Source organism: Linepithema humile, chromosome 1 (genome assembly GCF_040581485.1).
Source record: "Linepithema humile isolate Giens D197 chromosome 1, Lhum_UNIL_v1.0, whole genome shotgun sequence".
Lineage (NCBI taxonomy): Eukaryota > Metazoa > Arthropoda > Insecta > Hymenoptera > Formicidae > Linepithema > Linepithema humile.
This window is the reverse complement of record NC_090128.1, coordinates 7026924-7047857: the sequence shown is the minus strand read 5'-3', so window position 1 is coordinate 7047857 and position 20934 is coordinate 7026924. Positions and strand designations below refer to the sequence as shown.

At 36.0% G+C, this 20934-nt stretch overlaps 6 protein-coding genes across 8 annotated transcripts; 3 read left to right on the top strand and 3 right to left on the bottom strand.

Moving 5' to 3' along the window:
- Positions 1–62: 62 nt before the first annotated feature.
- On the top strand, positions 63–7610 carry Rsod (Related to Sod). 2 transcript variants are annotated; one of them, XR_001101903.2, is made up of 21 exons: positions 63–199; positions 559–864; positions 1313–1535; positions 1690–1855; positions 2081–2300; positions 2383–2662; positions 2980–3245; positions 3367–3550; positions 3656–3895; positions 3969–4059; positions 4266–4510; positions 4580–4754; positions 4982–5253; positions 5313–5424; positions 5662–5748; positions 5823–5957; positions 6073–6347; positions 6417–6541; positions 6628–6783; positions 6872–7052; positions 7370–7610. XR_001101903.2 is itself a non-coding variant. In XM_012380128.2 (20 exons), exons 2-20 carry the CDS (start codon positions 837–839, stop codon positions 6952–6954), a joined length of 3363 nt encoding a protein of 1120 aa, XP_012235551.2. In that variant the 5' UTR covers positions 63–199; positions 559–836; the 3' UTR covers positions 6955–7610. The 2 variants fall into 2 exon arrangements, 1 of the variants encoding a protein (XP_012235551.2); XM_012380128.2 differs by having other exon boundaries at positions 6872–7610.
- Positions 7611–7783: 173 nt separating this feature from the next.
- Positions 7784–11574, top strand: Mlc2 (myosin light chain 2). Its single transcript, XM_067361260.1, has 5 exons — positions 7784–7924; positions 9222–9443; positions 9604–9787; positions 9868–9940; positions 10421–11574. The coding sequence occupies exons 1-5, from the start codon at positions 7922–7924 to the stop codon at positions 10575–10577; spliced, it is 639 nt and encodes a 212-aa protein (XP_067217361.1). The 5' UTR covers positions 7784–7921; the 3' UTR covers positions 10578–11574.
- On the bottom strand, positions 10788–13878 carry LOC105679845 (sodium/potassium-transporting ATPase subunit beta-1-like). Its single transcript, XM_012380130.2, has 7 exons — positions 13559–13878; positions 13266–13451; positions 13041–13160; positions 12772–12947; positions 12562–12657; positions 12287–12452; positions 10788–11849 (listed from the first exon to the last, which is right to left on the bottom strand). Exons 1-7 carry the CDS (start codon positions 13728–13730, stop codon positions 11749–11751), a joined length of 1017 nt encoding a protein of 338 aa, XP_012235553.1. The 5' UTR covers positions 13731–13878; the 3' UTR covers positions 10788–11748.
- Positions 13879–14014: 136 nt separating this feature from the next.
- Positions 14015–14820, bottom strand: Vti1b (Vesicle transport through interaction with t-SNAREs 1b). Its single transcript, XM_012380217.2, has 2 exons — positions 14644–14820; positions 14015–14552 (listed from the first exon to the last, which is right to left on the bottom strand). The coding sequence occupies exon 2, from the start codon at positions 14447–14449 to the stop codon at positions 14105–14107; it is 345 nt and encodes a 114-aa protein (XP_012235640.1). The 5' UTR covers positions 14450–14552; positions 14644–14820; the 3' UTR covers positions 14015–14104.
- Positions 14821–14959: 139 nt separating this feature from the next.
- On the top strand, positions 14960–18465 carry Alg2 (alpha-1,3/1,6-mannosyltransferase Alg2). The gene is made up of 2 exons (XM_012380214.2): positions 14960–15584; positions 15907–18465. The coding sequence occupies exons 1-2, from the start codon at positions 15342–15344 to the stop codon at positions 16882–16884; spliced, it is 1221 nt and encodes a 406-aa protein (XP_012235637.1). The 5' UTR covers positions 14960–15341; the 3' UTR covers positions 16885–18465.
- On the bottom strand, positions 18443–20918 carry Spf45 (splicing factor 45). Of its 2 annotated transcripts, none has more exons than XM_012380071.2 (4): positions 20692–20918; positions 20238–20540; positions 19683–20153; positions 18443–19508 (listed from the first exon to the last, which is right to left on the bottom strand). In XM_012380071.2, exons 1-4 carry the CDS (start codon positions 20806–20808, stop codon positions 19221–19223), a joined length of 1179 nt encoding a protein of 392 aa, XP_012235494.1. In that variant the 5' UTR covers positions 20809–20918; the 3' UTR covers positions 18443–19220. The 2 variants fall into 2 exon arrangements, with proteins under 2 accessions (XP_012235494.1, XP_012235493.1); XM_012380070.2 differs by having other exon boundaries at positions 19683–20159; positions 20692–20915.
- Positions 20919–20934: the final 16 nt, after the last annotated feature.

Sequence of the window (20934 nt, the reverse complement as noted above, 5' to 3'; positions counted from 1 at the left end):
CCATATCTTCTTATTGGACGGCGACTAGGGAATTTCTTTTACTCCAGAAAAAATTGGACAATTTTGGGGTCTAATTAAAAACGTGCCTTTCGATTCAATGTATTATAGCAATATATCTTTCTATCTCTTACAATTTTCATGGCTGTGGAACGTATTAAATTTAAAAAAAATGATAATTTTGACAACTATGCAATTGCAAGTATGTAATTTGATATATTTTTCTTTTTATGTAAACAATTTTGCTTTTATTGTAAAAATCAAAACAATAACCCCAAAAAATAATTATCTTATTTTATGTAACTATATTACTTGAGGTAACAATTGAAATAAACTTGATAATACATTAATTGTCGTTAATTAGTATTCATATCTAATTGCTTATTACAATTATATCTAAATGCTAATTGCTTTGATGTATAAATGCAGTTGCCAATTACTTTCCAAATTAGTATTTTAGTATTATAAACATTTTATAAAATTTCACTTGATGTACACATCAATGCAAATTCAAATATTTTGTATTTTTCTGCTGTGTAAATAATTTGTTTAAAATTATAGGGCATGATGAACGGCTACCACACTTTCATTTTTATCGAGGTCATCGGTCTCTTCCACTTTATACTCCCACCAACTCTGACAGAAGAAATAAGAAAGTACCAGCCATTACTTGAGTCAGTCCAAGTCAGTCTGGCTAGCCATCTCATTGTGCAATTCCTCTTACTACAATTTCTTACCACTATGATGCACACTAAAAATTTTTGATTTTATCTATACTACTATGTAAGAGCTGTTAACAAAGAAAAATATTAAACATTTTCGGATGTTTACCTACAGCAATGCAGTGGCTTCTGTTACTTTGCTGTGGTAAGTAAAAACGCATTTTCAATTATGCTTGCAACATTTTGCAAAGTAGCATTTGATATCTGACATAAAAAAAACATAAATGTTATAAATATAAAAAAAATTTGTTTATACTTAAAAATAGATAAGTGATAATAAAGAACCGTTGACATTGGGAATTTTTAACAACTTAAATAGAAACAAATACAAAAGTTTTATTATTTCAGAAAGCATATTTACAAATATTTTATAAACTTATTAATTTCTTACTACATTTTTATAATTAAAAAATTTTTTAATCTTTCAATGTATGTTATAAAATCATTAATATTTAATAAAATAATTTTCCGTACTTCTAATTATTTAAGAAATGCTGAACGTTTAAAGAAAGTTACAAATCTTTTTAAAAACTCAATATATATGCGCATAAGTTAATTGAGAAAAGATATGAAATTAAAAAATATTTTTTTAGTGACTGTTGCGAGTTCGCTTAGACTCGCCGCGTACATATCTTCTGGTGGTCTGCACGGTGAAATTCGATTCGAGAAAATCACCGAGTCTTCCGTGCGAATACGATATTCTCTAAAACCGACTTTGCAATATCCGGATCAGCTATGGCTCTGGTCGATCACCCAGTTTCCTGTCGATTACACGATCATCGATGGAAGATGCGACAAACGACACATCGGAGAAAGGTAGTATATATATATGTAATAAAAATATAACTTTAATAAAATAAGGGATACTTTATTAATGAGCAAAATTTATGATAAAAAAATTATAAGTTTTAATGCCTATTTTAAAAAAAGGAATTATTTTTATTACCGTTTTATTTCATTTTGTGTGCAGTATCATCGATTTGACAGAAAAAATCGGACCTCTTGAGTTGCCAGCAAATCAAACAGGTTCGATAGAAGTTACAGATCTGTTTTTAACTGGAGAATTAGGTTTGTGGGGAAAAGCTCTGGTATTGAAAGATAATTATTCGCCAAGAACAATATGCGCATCGATCACGGTAATTTATAAAAAATTGCTATCGAGAATGCACGTTAGCCCTATAATTAAACATAAAAAATAACCAATTGCAGATTAGTAGTAAAAATCGATTACCTAAAAATTGTTAAAAAATCACTAATTTTTCAATAATCTCAATAATCAATAACAAGCTAATTATAATTTAATTTAATTTAATTAAAACTTGTTTAATTATAATTATCTTACGATTGTTTTTCCTTTTCAGGTTCTTGAAAGAAATGTTGAAAAATTTGCTCAAGCGCGTTTTTACGGTCCCATAGCTGGAACAATTTTGTTTCGATGGTTGGGCGGCCAAACGGGCGACCCCACTGATACTATTATTCATACAAATTTGCATCACGTTCACAAGCAAAAATTACAGTCACTAAATTATACCGAGCATCATTGGAAAATATATGTCACCGATATCTTCGAAACTGGCAAAGGTTGATATTTATAATTTTAACTAATAATTTTTGGTTGTAATTTTATTTGTGATGTTATATTTAAAATAATGGCATCTTTTAGATAAAGACAATTGTAATATACTCCAAAATGTCTTTGATCCTAACAATTCTGGCGTTGGAGAATCCATCGGAGATGTCGATGTACGTTTAGGCAAGATAAAAGTCGCCGTTGACGCACAGGAAAAGTATAAAACTTTCTATAGAGATCCGGAATTATCTTTATTGCCAGCAGATCTGCTTGGTCCACATCGTCACTTATACTTAGTCATCTTTCATCCAATGCACGAGGACTCGTTCTTAGCTTGTGCCAAAATTAATCATCGCAAGCCAATACACACTAAGTAAGAGCTCCATTCAATTTCACATTGTGCTTGCATAATGCTGCATTCAATAAAAAAAATCACTTTTGTGGACAAAATTTATCACTGTCAAGTCAATATTTTATTATTATTAAATCAAATATTGATTAAAATTAATAGCAATTAATATTATATACATTTTGTTCACGAAACTTTTTTATCATTGAACGCATTATATAAATAATTAAATTTGCACTATACAATCATTTAATTATTAATTACGCATAAATTAAGAAAAAGTTAATAAATTATGTTTGAAAACATTCTTTGTAACAAAAATTCTTGAAAAAAATATTTAGGGCCGTAATCAACTCGCACGGCATCAAAGGTGAAATTACTGCGATCCAAGAAACGCCGTTCGATCCGACGTGGATCAATATCTCTCTGACGACTACAAATGATCTGGAAACCAGATTGCGATATGCTACTAAAGTAGCATCATATAAAATCCACGAGTTACCTCCGGAACCGGCAAAGAGTGTGGGATTTACTGTCGATTCGTGTCTAACTACTAAAAAAATGTTTAACCCTTCGAATATCGACGAGAAGATCGTCCCACCTGCAGGTAATAATAATCATGTATAATTCAAAGTAAAGTAAAGAAAGTCAAAGTTAACGATAAAAGTTCCGAGAACGATAAAACAAATGCATAATATCCTAATGATTTCGAAATTAAAATCGAACAGGTTTGGGAACTCAGGATCAATACGCTATCGGCGATCTATCGGGTAAGCTTCAAGGGCGAAAGGAAGGATCTTATCACAATGATATTTTACCCGGAAGCGCCAAACTCAGTGGAATTTACTGGGATACATACTTACCACTTTCCGGAGTCCACAGTATCGTTCACAGATCTTTAGTTCTTTACAAGTAATTAATCATACATATACACGCATGCGTTATTACACTTCTACGTTACAAGAATGCTTTCGTATTGCATTAGTCGATACGGTGTAAAAAGAATCTTTTCGTTAGATATAACGAGACCGATAACAAAGGACTGATTCCGTGGGTGTGCGGCACGTTCGCGCTTTATACGCCGTACACTGATTGGCAAATGCCAATGTACACGGCGAAAGCGGTATTCAGGTATCCCATTGTCGGTCGCATAGTCTTCCGACAGCCCAAAGATGAGCCCGAAATGGACACTACTGTAATAATAGAACATCTTGTCCACGCAGACGGCAACGCAGTGAATAATACTGCGGATCATAGGTAGATCATGTTCGTAATAAAAGCTGAAAATAATTATCGCGGATAAAGCAGTAGACTGAAATTTATTATTCAGATGGATGGTGCACGAAAATCCACCGGGAAAAGACTTTTATAACTGGACAGGTCGTTGTTTGAGCGCCGGATTGCCCTACAATCCATTTAAGGTATCTTAATTAAAACTTCCAAAGCTGAAAATAAAAAGATGAAAATTCTGCGAATTGTGAAAAGTAATTGCAAGTCATAAAAATTCAGCTTTATGGAAAAATTTGCATTTTAAGTAGCAAATTTGAATGCTTCTTATCTCGCATTACTCTTCGACGTATTTTTATGCTTGCAGAACGTTTATTTGTAAAGAACGATGATATTTCAGGTGGAATGGAGTCTGAACAGTTCTTGTCTCGTCTCAGAAACCTCGTTGTGTCGTCTCGGTGATTTAACGAGGCACGGGATGCTCGATATCGCCGGTAGAAAAGTCAATGCTTCAGAAGTGACCCGAAGACTCTTTACAGACACGATGTTACCTTTATCAGGTTCCCACACGTTGCTCGGCAAGAGTTTGGTCATTTACGACGATCACGGACCAGTCGCGAGAGGAGACCGATTGGCTTGTTCCATGTAATTGCGTGATGAGTATGTAATATACGTATGAAATTTTTAATAATAACAATGTAATCGTACTTGTAGTATCGGCGGCGTCTATCGGCGTAAAGCTGTCGTTAGAGATTGGTTCGGTAACGGCGAGCAAGTGGCTCTGGAAGGAAAATTGGAGTTCTTGCAGCAAACCGAGTACGACGTCACCAACGTGGAAGTGTCTCTCGAAGGTCTCGGTGGTAAGATGAGCGGCTATCACATACACATGGTAATAATGACTTATCGCATCAAGGTTTCATCTCACTTATATGCTCAGATTAATTGTGTATTCTGTACTGTTCCAATCAAGTCCTTCAATTCTTAATATTAAGACTAAGCGGATCCTCGGTTCCTTTTCCTTCCATTCTCACTTTGATCCTAATGGCATGTATATATACTTTCTTTGATAAATGTGCGGTCTGAATATGTTTTTAATTCGTCATAACTGTATTACAGACGCCTGTAGAATACGATCTAGAATTTCCATGCGAAGGAACTTCACTCTATGGACATTGGAATCCATTGGGCGTCAATAACAGCGATGTACCGGCGACGGAAGAAGGTACGCTGGATCAATATGAGATGGGTGATCTGAGTGGAAAATTCGGCACCTTGGACAACAAAAAGAGGCAAGCTTCGGCGTATAACGACACGATGCTGCCACTGTTTGGTCCGAGGAGCGTACTGGGACGCAGCATAGTTATTCACAAGAAAGAAAAGAATTTAAGGTAAGGAATTTTTTTCTCGTTTGTCTTCCATGCTGTTGACATTTCGTTTCTGCATATAGATGGGCGTGCTCCACCATAGAGAGAGGCTACTCTCCGACCGAGGCCAGTGAGTTGCGTGCTATCGCGTCGTTCCATCATCCTCAAGGCTTCTTATATGGTTACATAAAGATGGTACGAATTTTACAGAAAAAGAAATGTGCAGTCGAGCGATGTCCGTGCGTTTGGTCACTTCAACTGTCAAATTTAAAAAGTATATTAATCACTCGCATGGTTCAATCGCTTCATGTTGGCAAATGATAAAAAGAGTCGATAGATCACGTGTCATAAAATATCTTTGCGAAATACGGATTCATTGATCACCTGATTGTACAAGATTATTAATTAAAATTATACAATTTTTGTTCGCAGACGCAGCTTGTCTATAAAGACGGCAGTGAAAGTGAGACGGTGATCGAAGTAAACTTACGACATCCCGGAAAACACGATCGCAATGTGGTAGGAAGAATAATTCCAAAATTTATCTAATATGTACTCAACGCGCGTTGTATTAATCGCGCGTTCAATTTCAGACCAGAAATCACAATTGGGCGATATATGTGAATCCTGTGGGTGTGGATGCCACGGTAAAAGTGAAGAACACCCGGTGCGTGGCAGGTGGATACATATGGAATCCATATTTCACTCAATTAGCCGATCCGTTGAACGTAAATATTTCCGATTTCTTGGATTTTCCTTAATTTAATTCAGACAACGTTTTCAACATATCAATTGAATTTGAATCGTACTGCCTGTAACAATGACTCTTTTCTCGTTGCACAGGAGGATCTCTATAGAGAGGAATGTGGTCCAGATTTGCCGCTCAGGTGTTACGTCGGCGACATATCGTCTCGTTTAGGACCCGTTAACGTTGGGGTGAAGCGGCAGGTCTTCACAGATCCAAATTTTCCTCTAGGTGGTCCGATATCCGCAATGGGCAAATCAATCATTATTTTCGACAAGGATTTCGGCAGCAACAGATTCGCCTGCGCAAACATCGAGCCCGATAACGACATCGTGAAATACGCGAATATTAGAAAACCACCGCGATTTGTGGTGTAAGATATAACATTAATTAATCATCGTTAATCATTTCATCGTGAATTTATCTTTCATTGTTTTTGCAGGGCGCAATTTTTGGAGGATGTAAGAAAGGTGATGGGCATTCCCGAGTGGATGCTATCAATCGATGGTAGAAAGACAAAGATATTACATAACGGCGCGTGCATTCAATTCCTCCTGCATTTTAAAGGTGAATATCTGCGACGGAACTTTAGACGTGCGCCATAAGATTTCATCGATTATACTTTTATTTCGTGATTTTTTATTTATTTCTAGGTCCAATTGCCAATAAATTGGACCAAGACTTTAGCAAGCTCATATCCACCGGTAAACTCGAGGCTCCTAGTTTGTATATTCCTGGATACATACCGACGAAGAGGAAAAGTACGCTAGGACATCGACAGTGCGGCACACGTGATCCGAATGATAAAAGTAATTTCCCTCAATTCATTTGTGATACATAAATTTGTAGAATTAAACAATCCTCTAATTAAATTAATGCCATCAATATTTATTGCAGATTTGGACAGCTACCGCAGCAAATCCGTCTCGTTGTTACCGGGGATATCTGTATTCTTGATAATAGTAATTAGAATAGTGTAATCCGATACGAAGTTTTAATAAAATCATTGATTTCTATAAAAAGAATAAAATGTACAAAGAAGCAAGAGCCTTTTCAAGCAAAAGCCTTCGAGTCACACGTGAGTTACGTCTTCAGCATATATATATTTTTTTACAATTGTTATTTAACAATGAAACACTCCATTCTTCAAAATAGCCTTGAAGTTGGATAAGAAATAATTAAACGCGCACCGAGAAAATTATTTTCATCTTCCCAATCAAGGGGAAGCTTATTGTTAACACCTCGTGACACACCGTACATACACATGCAATATGTAGGAACACATGTGCATTCTTGAATATGTCGGACAGTTATTTTCGGTATCCACGTGCTTGGGATATCGTGCTACAAACCGAGCGCTCAGTCATGAATAGTAATACGTTTGATATTTTCCAGATCGCTGTATGTGAGAAATCATCATTAATAAGCTGAAAAAGAACTAGAGAGAAGAGAAGAAAGCGAAACTTGTGTGTAAAATTATATCTTCGAGAAGTATTGCGGATGAATTCTTCCTTTTTTTTTTTACAATGTGAGAGAAAAGAATCGTCCGAGCGTCACTCCGTCGTGCTCGTTAAAATGTAATCTGTCTCCAGACTAGAGACGCCCGATTGACTCACGATCGGCCGCGAAATCAATATGTCTCAATGTCTCGGGAGAAGCGGAGATCTTCGTCGTCGTCTCTCGGCGCGCCGTCGGAGTTCTACACTCCCCGGCAAACTGTTTTAGTCGAAACGTCGAAAGGGTCGCTATTTTGAGGCGACTCGCACTAAATATGGTCAGATAGGCGGTTGTACCCGGGGCAGGGCACCCCTGCTCGGACCTACCTCCGGACCCGCTGGTGGGGGAGATCCGCAGAAGTTACTTAGACAAGTTCAGCTCTATGATTCGGACAGTTGGTTCGTCGTGACCATCTCGATATCGTCCACCTCTTAGAAATCAACCGTAGACATGGTAAGTAGGGTCGTCGAGAGATATCTTCGCGACACCGCGATCCCCGGCCGCGGTCGTTAAACAGCCGTGGATTCAGGAAATCACGGGAGAATATATGTCCACGTGATATCGCGCGATATACCGCGAGCGAGATGCCAGGAGCACGGCCAAAAAACCGCAAATATGATGGTGCATTTCTCACGAAGATGGATTACGCGCAGTGCGTCGAACGATATGCCAAGTGATGAGTTTGATGATGAGCGATATTATCGCGATTTTGTGACGATCAAGTGCGGCGGTGATCTTCATCAGAGTTTCTAGCCGTGAACCGCTCGAAATTGCAATACTAAATTGTTATAAGACCATAACTTCCGTTTATGGTCGTTTGAAATAAATTTGCGATTCCGTTCTGAGTATTATTTTATTTCGACTATTTCAGATAGCGCAATTGAATTTTATATATCTTGAAAAATGAGAGAAAAGTAACAAACAATGCTCCAATTTAATTGATTCAATCAAATTGATGCAATTTACTTCTACAATATATATAATACATATTTTCTCTAATATATTTAATTAAAATAAATATTTCTATAGATATGTTATGTGCAATATATAATTAAGAGCGATAAAAATATAAATTTCATTTTGCACATAAGACGGTTGTTCGGCTGGAAAATTAAAATACGATGTAAATGCGCATTTCTTATTAGGACGATACAAATAATTACGTAACAATGGTAATTCGAGAGGCAGTGCGGTAACTAGATAGTCGCTCTATATACGTCCTGGCAGCATTTCCGCGCGACTCACGGAACCGATTCTATTCTTGGCATCAGCCGGCAGCCCCTTGCAAATTTTCTTATTCGATAATTGGACCAAATCTTCCCGGCCCGAAGATTTTTTTATTCCTCATCGAATCTTATATCAATTATATTAAACAAAATAATTATAATATCAACACAATAATCTAATTTAATGATTTCTCACATTTTATTAAATATGCGTGTAATCCAATCGTCTATGTTGAAATTTCTTTTTTATTTATTTTATCTATTAATTTATAAATATTCAATAGAGTTGATCAATCTTTAAATTAAATCTTCGAGAATCTTTTTCATTTCCGCTACATATTCTTCAAAGATTTACAGAAAAGTCTCGACGACCGCCGTCCTTTCTACTTTCCACGCCATGAAAAGTTCTTTTATTTAAAATCTCACTTCTTAAAATGAGAAGGCACTGAAAATATTTTGCAATGTAATTTTCTTCAACTGCGAAAGGAATCAAAACAGATATTACGACATTTATGATATTCCAGGCGGATAAGGAGAAGAAGAAGAAGACCAAGAAGAAGGAGGAGGCACCTGCTCCTGAGCCCGAGCCGGCGCCAGCACCGGAAGAGAAGGCGCCAACCCCTGCAAGCACACCGAAGGAGTCTGGCTCCGCCAGGGCGAGCAGCCGCGGCAGCCGCAAGGCTAAGCGCAGCGGATCCAGCGTCTTCTCTATGTTCTCGCAGAAACAGGTGGCCGAGTTTAAGGAGGTACGCTAATTCAACGGCATCACGTGCAATTCCAATTCTGTTACAAGAATCCGGCGATATCAGCCGTTGCGTGCATTGAAAAATAAATCGTGAAATTGGTACAAGTTGGCATTTATTGAATTGTGTGTAAATAGAGAGTGCATTACCGTGATGTTCCCAGGCATTCCAGCTAATGGACGCGGATAAGGATGGCATCATCGGCAAGAACGATCTTCGCGCGGCCTTCGACTCCGTCGGCCGACTCGCGACCGATAAGGAGATCGATGAGATGCTCAATGAAGCTTCGGCACCCATCAATTTCACCCAGTTGCTGAACTTGTTCGCTGTTCGTATGTCGGGATCGGGTACGTATAATTCGTCAGACAAAAAGGAATCGAGCAGCATTGAATTTTTCTGCTGACTGAATAACTTCTCGCTTCGCCAGGCGCTGACGAAGACGATGTTGTGATCAATGCCTTCAAGACGTTCGACGATAACGGCAAAATCGACGGCGAGAGGTACAGTGATTCAATAACGTCATATAGACATCTCGCAGTTGTTAAATAAATTGATATTTTCTTTTTATAGGCACAATTATTGAAAGGATCGATATGAACTTAAGAATGTATTTTCTATTTAGGAAAAGTTTATGATTAAAACAAAAAAAATTGCATATATCTACAATGTTTCAGCAAGTAAAGTTGACAAAACTTTCTTTTTGCAAAAGAATTTTCTTATCCTCGATTTGATTGCCGATCTTGGCATTTTGGTGATTAATTTTTGAATATCGCTGCTTCGATATTGTGCCAGGTGGTGCAAATCTAAGATTGCATGTTCTGAGAGAAAGAACAAGTTCAATCAATTTTATTTTCTGATATTAAACACGTGTGTAATTTTATTCTTGTTTTAATCCTGAATTTCATCCAAATGGTACACGTTTATAAATCAATATCGATCCAATAAAATGCGTGAAATAATTTTTATGTGCATTCACGCAGGTTAAGGCACGCCTTATTGACATGGGGCGACAAATTCACGCCCAAAGAGGTGGATGACGCGTTCGATCAGATGTACATCGACGACAAAGGTTTCATCGACACCCCGAGCTTAATCGCCATGTTGACCGGCACGGGCGAAGAGGAAGAGGAATCATAAGTCAACCGCAGTTATATCATCAAGGAAAGGAAACACGTTCCTCGATTATGAAGCCTCGTATTTAACGTCAGATTCGCACAGTTTGCCTGAAAAGGGAACAAACACTTTACATCTAATCCTTATCTCTCCTATCTTTCTCTTTTGATACTATTTCATTGATTGACAAAAAGATGACGAGAAACTACCGGTCCAAACTAGCCGAAAACTGTCTTTCTCTCTTTCTCGGTCTCTCTCGCTCCTTCTCTCTTCTTTTCGTTCCTTTCTTTTTGTCTGTCTTTTCATTTTTCTCATGCCCTTATTTTCCTCTGTATTTCTCTTCAGTTTCATGTTTTCTCTTTTTCTGTATCTCTCTTTGGCTCTATTTTTCACTTTGCTCTTATCTTTCTTCATCTTTCTCTCCTTCTATTTCACTGTTGATTCTTTCTCTATTTTTTCATCTATCTTTTTCGCCTTTTGTTCTTTCTTCCATCTCTCCTTCCTTTCTTCTTTCTTTCTCTTTTCTGCTCTTTCTGTTCTGGTCAAACACTGCTGATCCCAAAAGGAACGGCGAATCCGAGAAACGCTATTGATTCTATAGCACAATTCTCTTAGATGTATGAACCGTATGTCTGCCGATAAACGAAGCTTCATCATACCATTTTATCGTTCGCATAATAAAAGTATTTATTAAAACTCTACGAAGCTCTCTGATTTCGTTCTGCTACTCTGCCGGCGGAAGCGAGAATGCGCTTCAGCATTCTTGACTAAAGCAAACGGAGGCAAATGGAGAATGTTATATTTTTGTTGTCTCAGAATATACGGCAATCTTTGGTGTTGATCGGTTAACAGAAATACAATCGCTGCCATCCATACTTTTTTTTATAGAAATATATATATATATATACACTTCAGATATATTATGTTCCATACGCGAATTATGGTATTTGAAAGATACGTTTAATGTATTATTAAATGTAACATACACGATGCATAATAAAAGATTCATTGGTGGCGAAAATATTATTCTTAATTTTAAACATTTGTTTGAATTTCATACTAATTAAATAAGAACTAAGAACAAAGAAAATCATTTCTCATTGCGCAAACTAACAGTTATCCTCAGCTTGTTACATTCGCAAATGTTAATGAACACAAGTGATGTGTTGATGAATATTGGTCGACTCACCGCATCCTATGATTCGTTCAGAATTATTCGGAAGTCCAACGCTTTTCGCGAATTCTCATTGATATTGTGCGCCCACAAACTGCATTCCACTGTCACCAATTTGAATGCTATAACAAACAAAATGTCTATTAATAAAGTGTAATATTTGATAGCCATATCAAAAAGATTAGTGGCCTTAGTTGATGCAGTTTGTTATACAAAGAAGAGAAAGTCTGGAGAGTCATTAATAAATAAATGTTTATTAGAAAAATTCAAACAACAGCTTATCTTTCTGCATAATTATTATACTTTGCAATACTTTGATCCAGTTTTTCAATTTCTCAAAAAAAAAAAAAATTTATTTGGTAAATTATCCAGTTATGTGGCTCGGTCTTAAGCTTGTCGACATTGAAAAAGCATTTTACTAAACTCTGCGCGCAGTCCAAACCTTGTGTCATCAAATCTGTGTGGATGCGGATGGTAAGATGCTATTATAATGACAAGCTTAAGACTGTTGTATAACAATTTTCCAAAAGATTTCACTATCTCATACGTAATAGCTTACGTGTGACATTTTTAAATCGCAGTGCGACTATCGGTGATAAATAATCCGGTTGTCCCATAAACGGGAAGTATCGCACGGGAAAGCCTGGACTCGGTAGATATTCAATTTCTCCGATGTGCTCCTTGTCGACATTATTTGCTCCGTCGCACCACAGCCAGATCTGCGACTGTTTAATTGTTGCAAAACGAATCATTGCTTACTGTGTCAGTAAAGCTAGTTACATTTAGATAAATTATCAATTAATTGAATATCTTATGCGCAAAATTGAATCAAACCTTATTCGAAGATTGCACAGCATCCTGCAAAGTATGCGGCATGTCTTCTGGCAATTGGGAGGATTTATTGTAGTGGATCGGTACCCAGTTAAATCTCTACAACATAATTAATTGAAAAAGCAATATTTTTCCATTTTAATTAATAATATATAAATAAAAATTAATCGACGAGACATTTTCCTTGTCAAATATGCAAAGATTTCTGCTCACCTTATTAAATTTAATGAGAACACACGGCTGCAGTGGATTCGTATATCCATATGGAGGTTTTCCGCAAACGCCAAGACTTTCAACATCAAAAAAACAGGGTTTTACACTAGGTATGATCGGTGTTTTGTCACTGCATTCCGCAACTATCTTGTAATTCTCTTTACTCTTATTGTACTCTGAAACAAAATTTTTAATTAGAAACAGTTTTTCTTACTTTTATTGAAAGAAACATAAATCATTGGAATATGTATGTTTTTTAATCGTAATACCTTGCAAAAAATCACTCAAGATCTGTATGTATCTTTTTGGTCGAGCGTCCATGCTTGAATTATCCACCAAAATCAAACGAGGTGTTGTAGGCAGCAAAATATTCGGTGTGAAGCTGATTCCTGTCCAAAGAATAACAGTATATAATACACAAATATATTTTTAACAGATATTAATTTTTAAAAAAATGTCATTCCTTGGATAGAAGTTAACTAAAAAAGGTATACCTGGACTGCCAAACTCTTGACGAAAAGTTGGAAAGTAGCTGCTAAAGTAAGATCTAGGTGCCAAGCCTTCGTAAAGGAAAAATGGCTTGTCCAATTTTGAGGCGTACTCTATGCTGATCCACATCTGGAACACGAAGAGGGAGCCCAATACACTGAAGAAGCACGAGTAGAAAAATCCCAGCAAAGCTGTCCATGTATCATCAGACAATAGTTAACATATTTAATAATTATACATAAAAAATTAGATAATTATATAATCAACAATTTATATATTAAGAAATACTGAAAGTTACCCCATTCTTTTCCAGTTCTACCGAGCAATGTCCTTCGGTTTGGATTCCAAACAAATCGCAAGAAATTTCGCAACGCACCTAAATCAGGCTCGGGTATTCTGCTTCGATAATATTCATCATCATGCAGAATAACAGTTTTACGAATTGTATCTTGTGTGGTATATAAAGGCATTTTAATGAAGAAGTAAAATCTACGTTGAACATGAAGTTAGTAATAAACAGTTAATGCATTGCATTCTGCATTCAAGATGCTTTAATAAAATTACATGATATTGAGGTGATATTGAGATATATGTTGCAATAATTTAATCATAAAAGCAAAATAAACTAAGCTAAAGTATAACAAAATGTTTAAGATGTTAATAAAAAAACTCATGTAAACCCAAAAATCCTATTTTTATAGAAATGCATTTTCAGATTAACTTATTTTATTAAACCATGCAGAACGCTTAAAAATATCTATACAATGAATTATTATTAGTTAATATATATTATACATTGTATATACAATTGCAATTTCCTTAACTCTGTTGACCTTAAGATGATTTACTTATGAAAGAATTTTAAATATACAGTTATGCCAAGAATGGCTAGTTCCAGCAATATGATCAAAATTAGCACAATCTTATTCGTCAAGACCCTTAGTCGCATAATATTCAGAATTTTCCTTGTCTTATTCAATTCTTCATCTGTCTGCGACAATCTCCGTTTTGCTCGTAGAAGACGATCTCTCTGCTCACCCAGCTCGGAAATCACTTCCGTCCCGATCTGCTCGCTTTCTGCTGCGACAGCCTGTGATCTTGCGACCGATTGCGCTGAACGATCCAACGCTGCATTTCCATCCAGCAAGACACGTCGATGCTCAGCCTCCCAATCCATGCCAAAATTCATAGTTGTTATTTTATTCAATCGATATCCAACAAGACAATATAAAGAATATTAATACAGTAAGTGTTAATTTTAATTATAAATTTTATTTATTCTGCGTCATTGCCTAAAATTAAAGATATCGCATTAGTAAACATAACCAAAGTGCGTAATAAATAAGTTTTAATATTAAATAATAATTTTAAAAAACAACCTACTTAAAAATGACAATTCTTGCTTTTACTTAGTAAAAGTCCATGCTATTGTTCATTTGTTAACACTAGAAGTTAATAGGTCAGAAATTATTTATCAACAAGATTAAAATTATTCCCGATGCTATAAGTGACAGCTCAAGTATCTAAACCATAAAGTGTATATAATGGAGAATTAACACTCCATGTGAAACAAAGAATGTTCGATATCCAATAGAAAGATTTCATTTCTAGGGATCTTTTCAACGGCTCATTGTAAATACTCCTTAAAGTGTTTTCTAAAGACAAAAAAATGTTAGCCTCTAGAAAATATTTTTTTCTAATATTATTAGCAAACTTTATAATGTGAATTATTACTGCATCAAAATGCAGTAGATGTACAGAATATTCTTAAAATGTCTGGCTACTTTTTTCGTCAATGTTATGAAAAAAATTTTATATAAATATGAAATTGTACAAATGATTTTTTTCTCCTGTATTAAGTAGAGTATTCAGCATACGTAAATATCAAACTTGGCAATGTGCGATAACGGAACGATCTCACGCATCGCGTAGCGCCATATCCGGGCGTGCAGTAAAAATTCAGCGCTGGCAGTGACCGGTAAAATGCAGTACAGTTATTCGCGGTCGTGATAATTTCGCGGTGCCTCGTGCTGATAAATGTGCGACGACGATCGTTTAACGGATCATTTACGCCGAGCACGATGACACGCATCACGTTTCTGCATCCTGATCTCGGTATCGGCGGTGCGGAGAGACTGGTCGTTGACGCGGCACTCGCTCTGAAGAAGAACGGTCACGACGTGAATTTCGTAACGACTCATCACGATCCGGAGCACTGTTTCTCAGAGACCAAGGATGGTACCATTCCGGTCACCGTCGTGGGCAATTGGATCCCCAGACACGTATTGGGCAGATTCTACGCGCTTTTTGCTTACATACGTATGGTATGTATAGATTCTGAAAATAACTAAAGAATTAATAAAAATATAATAATAAGTATATGTCATAAAATTCAAAATTTTGGTTTATTGTAAAAATTTTATATTTATTTAATTTTACAATAAATATTTTTCAATACACTTCTTGGTTCAGCAGCTCTGTTTGACTTTTAAAATAAATGATAAAATAAACTAGAGACTTTTATTCACATTTGTGATTAAGAATGTCATAAGAAAGATAAATCTGTTTTGCTAAAGATCTCAAAAAGTGTTATTTGTATTTAGTTATAGTGATGAAAAATAAATTCTTATATGTTTACTCTTACAGGTATACGCAGCTAGTTACATAATATTGTGTGATCAACGACCAGAAGTTGTCTTCTGCGACCTGGTGTCCATCTGCATACCTGTACTCCGACTGCGCATTCCATACGTGGTGTTTTACTGCCATCATCCAGATCAGCTGCTTTCACAGCCTGGAGGTTACAGTAAACAGTTATATCGCATGCCCTTAAACTATCTGGAAGAGATCACAACCGGCATGGCGCATAAAGTATTTGTAAATAGCATTTACACAGGCAGCGTGTTCAAGAGCACATTCAAAAGATTGCAAATAAAGCCCGAAGTTTTATATCCTTCCATTAACACAGACTTCTTCGACAAGACGAGAATAGTGTCTGTAGAGAGGGTGCTCGACAGGAAACTCCCTGATAATAGCATTATATTGTTGTCTATTAACAGGTACGAGCGTAAGAAAAATTTGTCCCTCGCGATAAAGGCTCTTGCCGAGCTGGAGAAAGTTCTAACAAAGGAAGTATACAAGAGAGTGTACTTGATTATGGCGGGCGGATATGACAAGAGGGTTGAGGAAAATGTGGAGCATCACTTGGAGTTGATAGGACTTGCGGATGAGCTACATGTAACGGATAAAGTGATATTTCTTCGCTCGCCTTCCGATATCGATAAAGTTTCCATACTTCATCATTGTAATATTGTGATATACACACCGCCGAACGAGCACTTCGGAATAGTACCGTTAGAGGCGATGTACGTGGGCAAGCCGGTAATCGCGCACAATTCCGGTGGTCCGATGGAATCGATAGTTTCCGGAGAGACCGGTTTTCTCGTCGACTTATCCGGCGAGGCGTTCGCCGAGAAAATAGCTCTTCTAATCACGAATCCAAATCGAATCGAAGATTTCGGCAAAGCGGGTAAAGACAGATTTTTGATGACATTCAGTTTTGCTGCGTTCAGCATGCAATTGAATAAGGCAATAGATAACTTGACTGACAAAAAGACGAAATAATAAGATGGTAAGAAAGATATTTTGAATGATTACTAAATAAAGATAAAAATGATAACGCGAAGAGATGAGTGAAAGTATCGTTTTTCGAACGACGTATTTATAACACTCCATTAAGTGTCCGATTAAAAATTACATTTTCCACTCTACGTTTATAACTTCATCTTATTTAGCTTGTTTAATTATATTCTACATGGGAATGAAATTTAATATATATATATGGTTTATGCAAATCATTATATAAATTATTACTTAAAACAGTGGCGTAGCTAGGAAAGAGTTTCGGGGAGGGCTATAGCTTTAATTTGTTACAAATTATCACTATTAATTAGACACATCTGCACGGTATATTACCCACACTTAGCGCGACCCAGAGCCAACGACGGGGACGTGATGGGTTCTGGCTCCATTTTACTTTTTTTTTGTTTTTGAGTAATTTTATTTTTTTTTATTTTTTATTTATTATTTTTATCTTTTTTTTGTTTTATATTTATATATATATATATATATATATATATATATATTTTTTTTTAATATAATTTTTATGCTATGCTCACGACTTTGTTCATTTGAGTTTGATTTTAAAAACCAAATTTTATATTTAAATTAAAACAAAATTGTAATAGAACTGTGAATGTTTTTTAACATTGAAATTTTTAACATTTAACAAAAAAATTTAAACGTAGAATGCCAATTTTTATATATTATACTCGTGTGAAGTTAATGTTATTACAATCTATAATTGTATTCGACGATTCTTTTTAGTTAAAAATTTATTAAGCAAAATGTCATCATCGACATGTAGTTCCCGATGAATGCTCATTAAAGCAAGACCAGTAAGTCTCGTTTGTCCAGTACTATTTCTTAAATAGGTTTTTAATCTTTTTAATGTTGAGAAGCTGCGTTCGACTGTTGCTGTAGAAATCGCTAAAGTTGCTAATATTTGCAGTAGTGTGTGCAAATTGGGCAAAAGTCATTGTCGGATCTTTATTGTATAAAAATATTAGATTTTATTTCCACGGAAATAAAATAACTATAATAAATAATAGTCGGAAACTATATTAAACTATAATAAAATAAGTCGGAAAAAATATAAACTCGATGAACTGTAAAGGTAGTAAAAGATTTTGACGACTGGACTACGAAGGAAAGCGAGGCATACGTTTCTGAGTGAAGCATATTAAATGCGTGAAACAGCATATATGACAGAAATTCACTTTTGTGATCAGCTATGAAATTATTAAAATTATTAAGAATTTCGGGGGGGGCTGCAGCCCCCACAGCCCCCCCTCTGGCTACGCCACTGACTTAAAATATATAGAATGTTCATTCATACAAATGCTTATGATACTTAGTTTTGCCGAATATCTATAAGTACTTTATTTTTTACTTTTGCTTTTTTATGTTTACTATATATCTGTTAAATTATTATAATAAAATATAAATTGCTATTTTGTTAAATATATTTATAAAAATAATTTTATATGAAAAATCTTGAATATATCGACGAAATATAGTTAAGATAAATATAAATAACTGTAAATTATACTGAAAAAATAAATTTTAGATATCATAATTGAAAAATTTATTTTTTTACAATTTGTCATAAATATTCTCGCTAAGCACATATACATAACGAAATTAACATTATTATGATAAGGATGAAATATAAAATATTTGTACAGTTCATGAAAGAAACAAGATCATATCGTTCCTCTTATGCCATGAATGTGTAAATTTTCTTCAACCTCGTTTTTCTTTGTGAAATTTATTTCGTGCGTATTATCTAAAGCAGTGCTCGGAATTACTTCAGCTTTTCAGCCGATTCTCGCGGCACACGCATCCTTTCCTCTCCTTATCGCGCGCGCCGCAGCCGATTGGGCCAGCGTCGCCGAGCGTTAAAAGCGGCGCTATAAAATATTTTTTGCATTTTTAAATTTATTATATGGAAATATTTCAATAGATTTCTACGTCACCCATGAGGTACTATTGCTATTAAGGAAAAAAATATTTTTTTAACTTTTAACGATCAAGAGAGAAGAATCCAACATTAATCGGATAGCGCTCTTCCTAACGCTCGACGGCGCTGGCCCAAGTGGCTGCGGTGCGCGCGGTAAGGAGAGGAAAGGAGGCGTGTGCCGTGAGAATCGGCTAAAAAGCTGAAGTAATTCCGAGCACTGATCTAAAGTAGGCTTTGAAGCTCGGTAAATACAAAATCAAGTAGCACAAAATAAATTTCACAAACGAGATTGAAGAAAATTTGCACATTTATGGTTTTGATATAAGGGGAATGATATTGAACTAAATGTTTACAGCCCTTACATATAAAACTTGTTAAGTTAGTCCATTAATTGTAAATTATCGAGTTTTTCACTAGAATAGAATCCCGCTTTGACTTGCCTACCGCCGAAGAAACGTCCGTTTAAATCGACCACGGCTTTGATAGCGCTTTCTATCCTCTTAAACTCGACAAAGATTCGCACTGCCTCTTCTGGAGCAGCCTCAATCACTTCGTGAATAATAACACGTGCAACGTCGCCGTACTTGGTGTTACACTCGTCTTTCACTTCCGGTTCAAGATCATCATCCACCTCTCCGGGGCCGACCATATTGCGTAACAGTACAACCTAAAGCGAAAAATACACATTTAAAGTTTGACAAATAATTATCACATATACAAAATATTGCATACTTTTCTCCCCATAATCTCTTAATAAATTAAAATATATTCAATAATATTAAAGAACATATTTTTTTTATAAAATATGTTTTAAGTACTTCAATTAAAAAATTCTACCAACCTTGCTTGGACTTTTCATTATCTCGGTGATGCTGGGTTCTTCCTGTGGCTGTTGCATTTGTAGCAGTAATTGCGATTGCGACTGTGGTGGGGAAGCCGTGAGAGGCGGTGGTGGAGGCATTAATTGCTCTCTTTCCCCAACTATTCTTCCACCACGTTTACTGGTTTTCTCAACCTGCAGTGCTACGGACATGCCCTGTTCTTTCTTACCAAGACCTTGTCCTTCCTTAAAGCCATACTTGGCCATTATTTTCGCTGCCACAGAAGATGTCGCGTAGCCCAAACTAGCACTAGCACTGGCACTAGCACTAGCACTAGGCTGCTGTTGTCGCGGTGGTGGAGGTGGCAATTCCGATGACTCTTGTAACGATGGTGGTGGTGCTATAGCAGCTCCTCCGATTACAGCTCTTGAGGTTGGTGTTCTCTCTTCGTCTCTTTCAGGAGGTATCATTGTGCTGTTACCAGCAGCAGGCTGTTGCTAATAAGTATTTCAATATTATTGTTACAATACTCAACGTTGGCATGTATAAAAATAGGTAGACTTATCGCATGTTACCTGTGTGTCTTCAAAGCGTGTATTATCTCTCCTACGTTTGCGCATTTCTGTCTCTTGATCGTGCTCTCTGTCCCTAATGTCACGTAATTCTTTCACAACCTTCTCGTACTCATTAGGCCACATGGGATCATATTCGTTTACCACATTCCAGTCAAATTCACTACCTACTCCTATGTTGCCGGTAGACAGCGGATTGTTAGAACCGCTATCATCCTCTCTGTCCACGTCTCGATTGGCTTTTGACTTCAAATCTATCACCGGTGCAAGTACTGCAGTAGCCTTCCTGTATTGTTCACGCTTTGGCTACAAATTGCCATAAACAAAAAATAATTAGATGCTATTTTCATAATTATCTTAAATCTAGATTTTGAAAAAGTAGAGATTGTTAAGAAGTTACAGAGTTTTTCATAGACAATTATTATAATTCTACATGTAGTGTTTATGATTGACTTACCTGTGTCGTAGCGGCCTTTTTCAGTTGTAACTGCGATTGCAGCAATTTAATACCGGAAGACCACCCCGCGACCTTCTCTGTGGTCCGATGCTTATCAAAATCATCATACAAAGACATGATTTATACTAATATTTATACATTAATCAACTGCATTTAACACTTAACCTTATTCTTTAAAAGGACACAATTCACTGGTAAGTAAACCATAGACAAACATATTTATATAGATACACTAAGCGATTC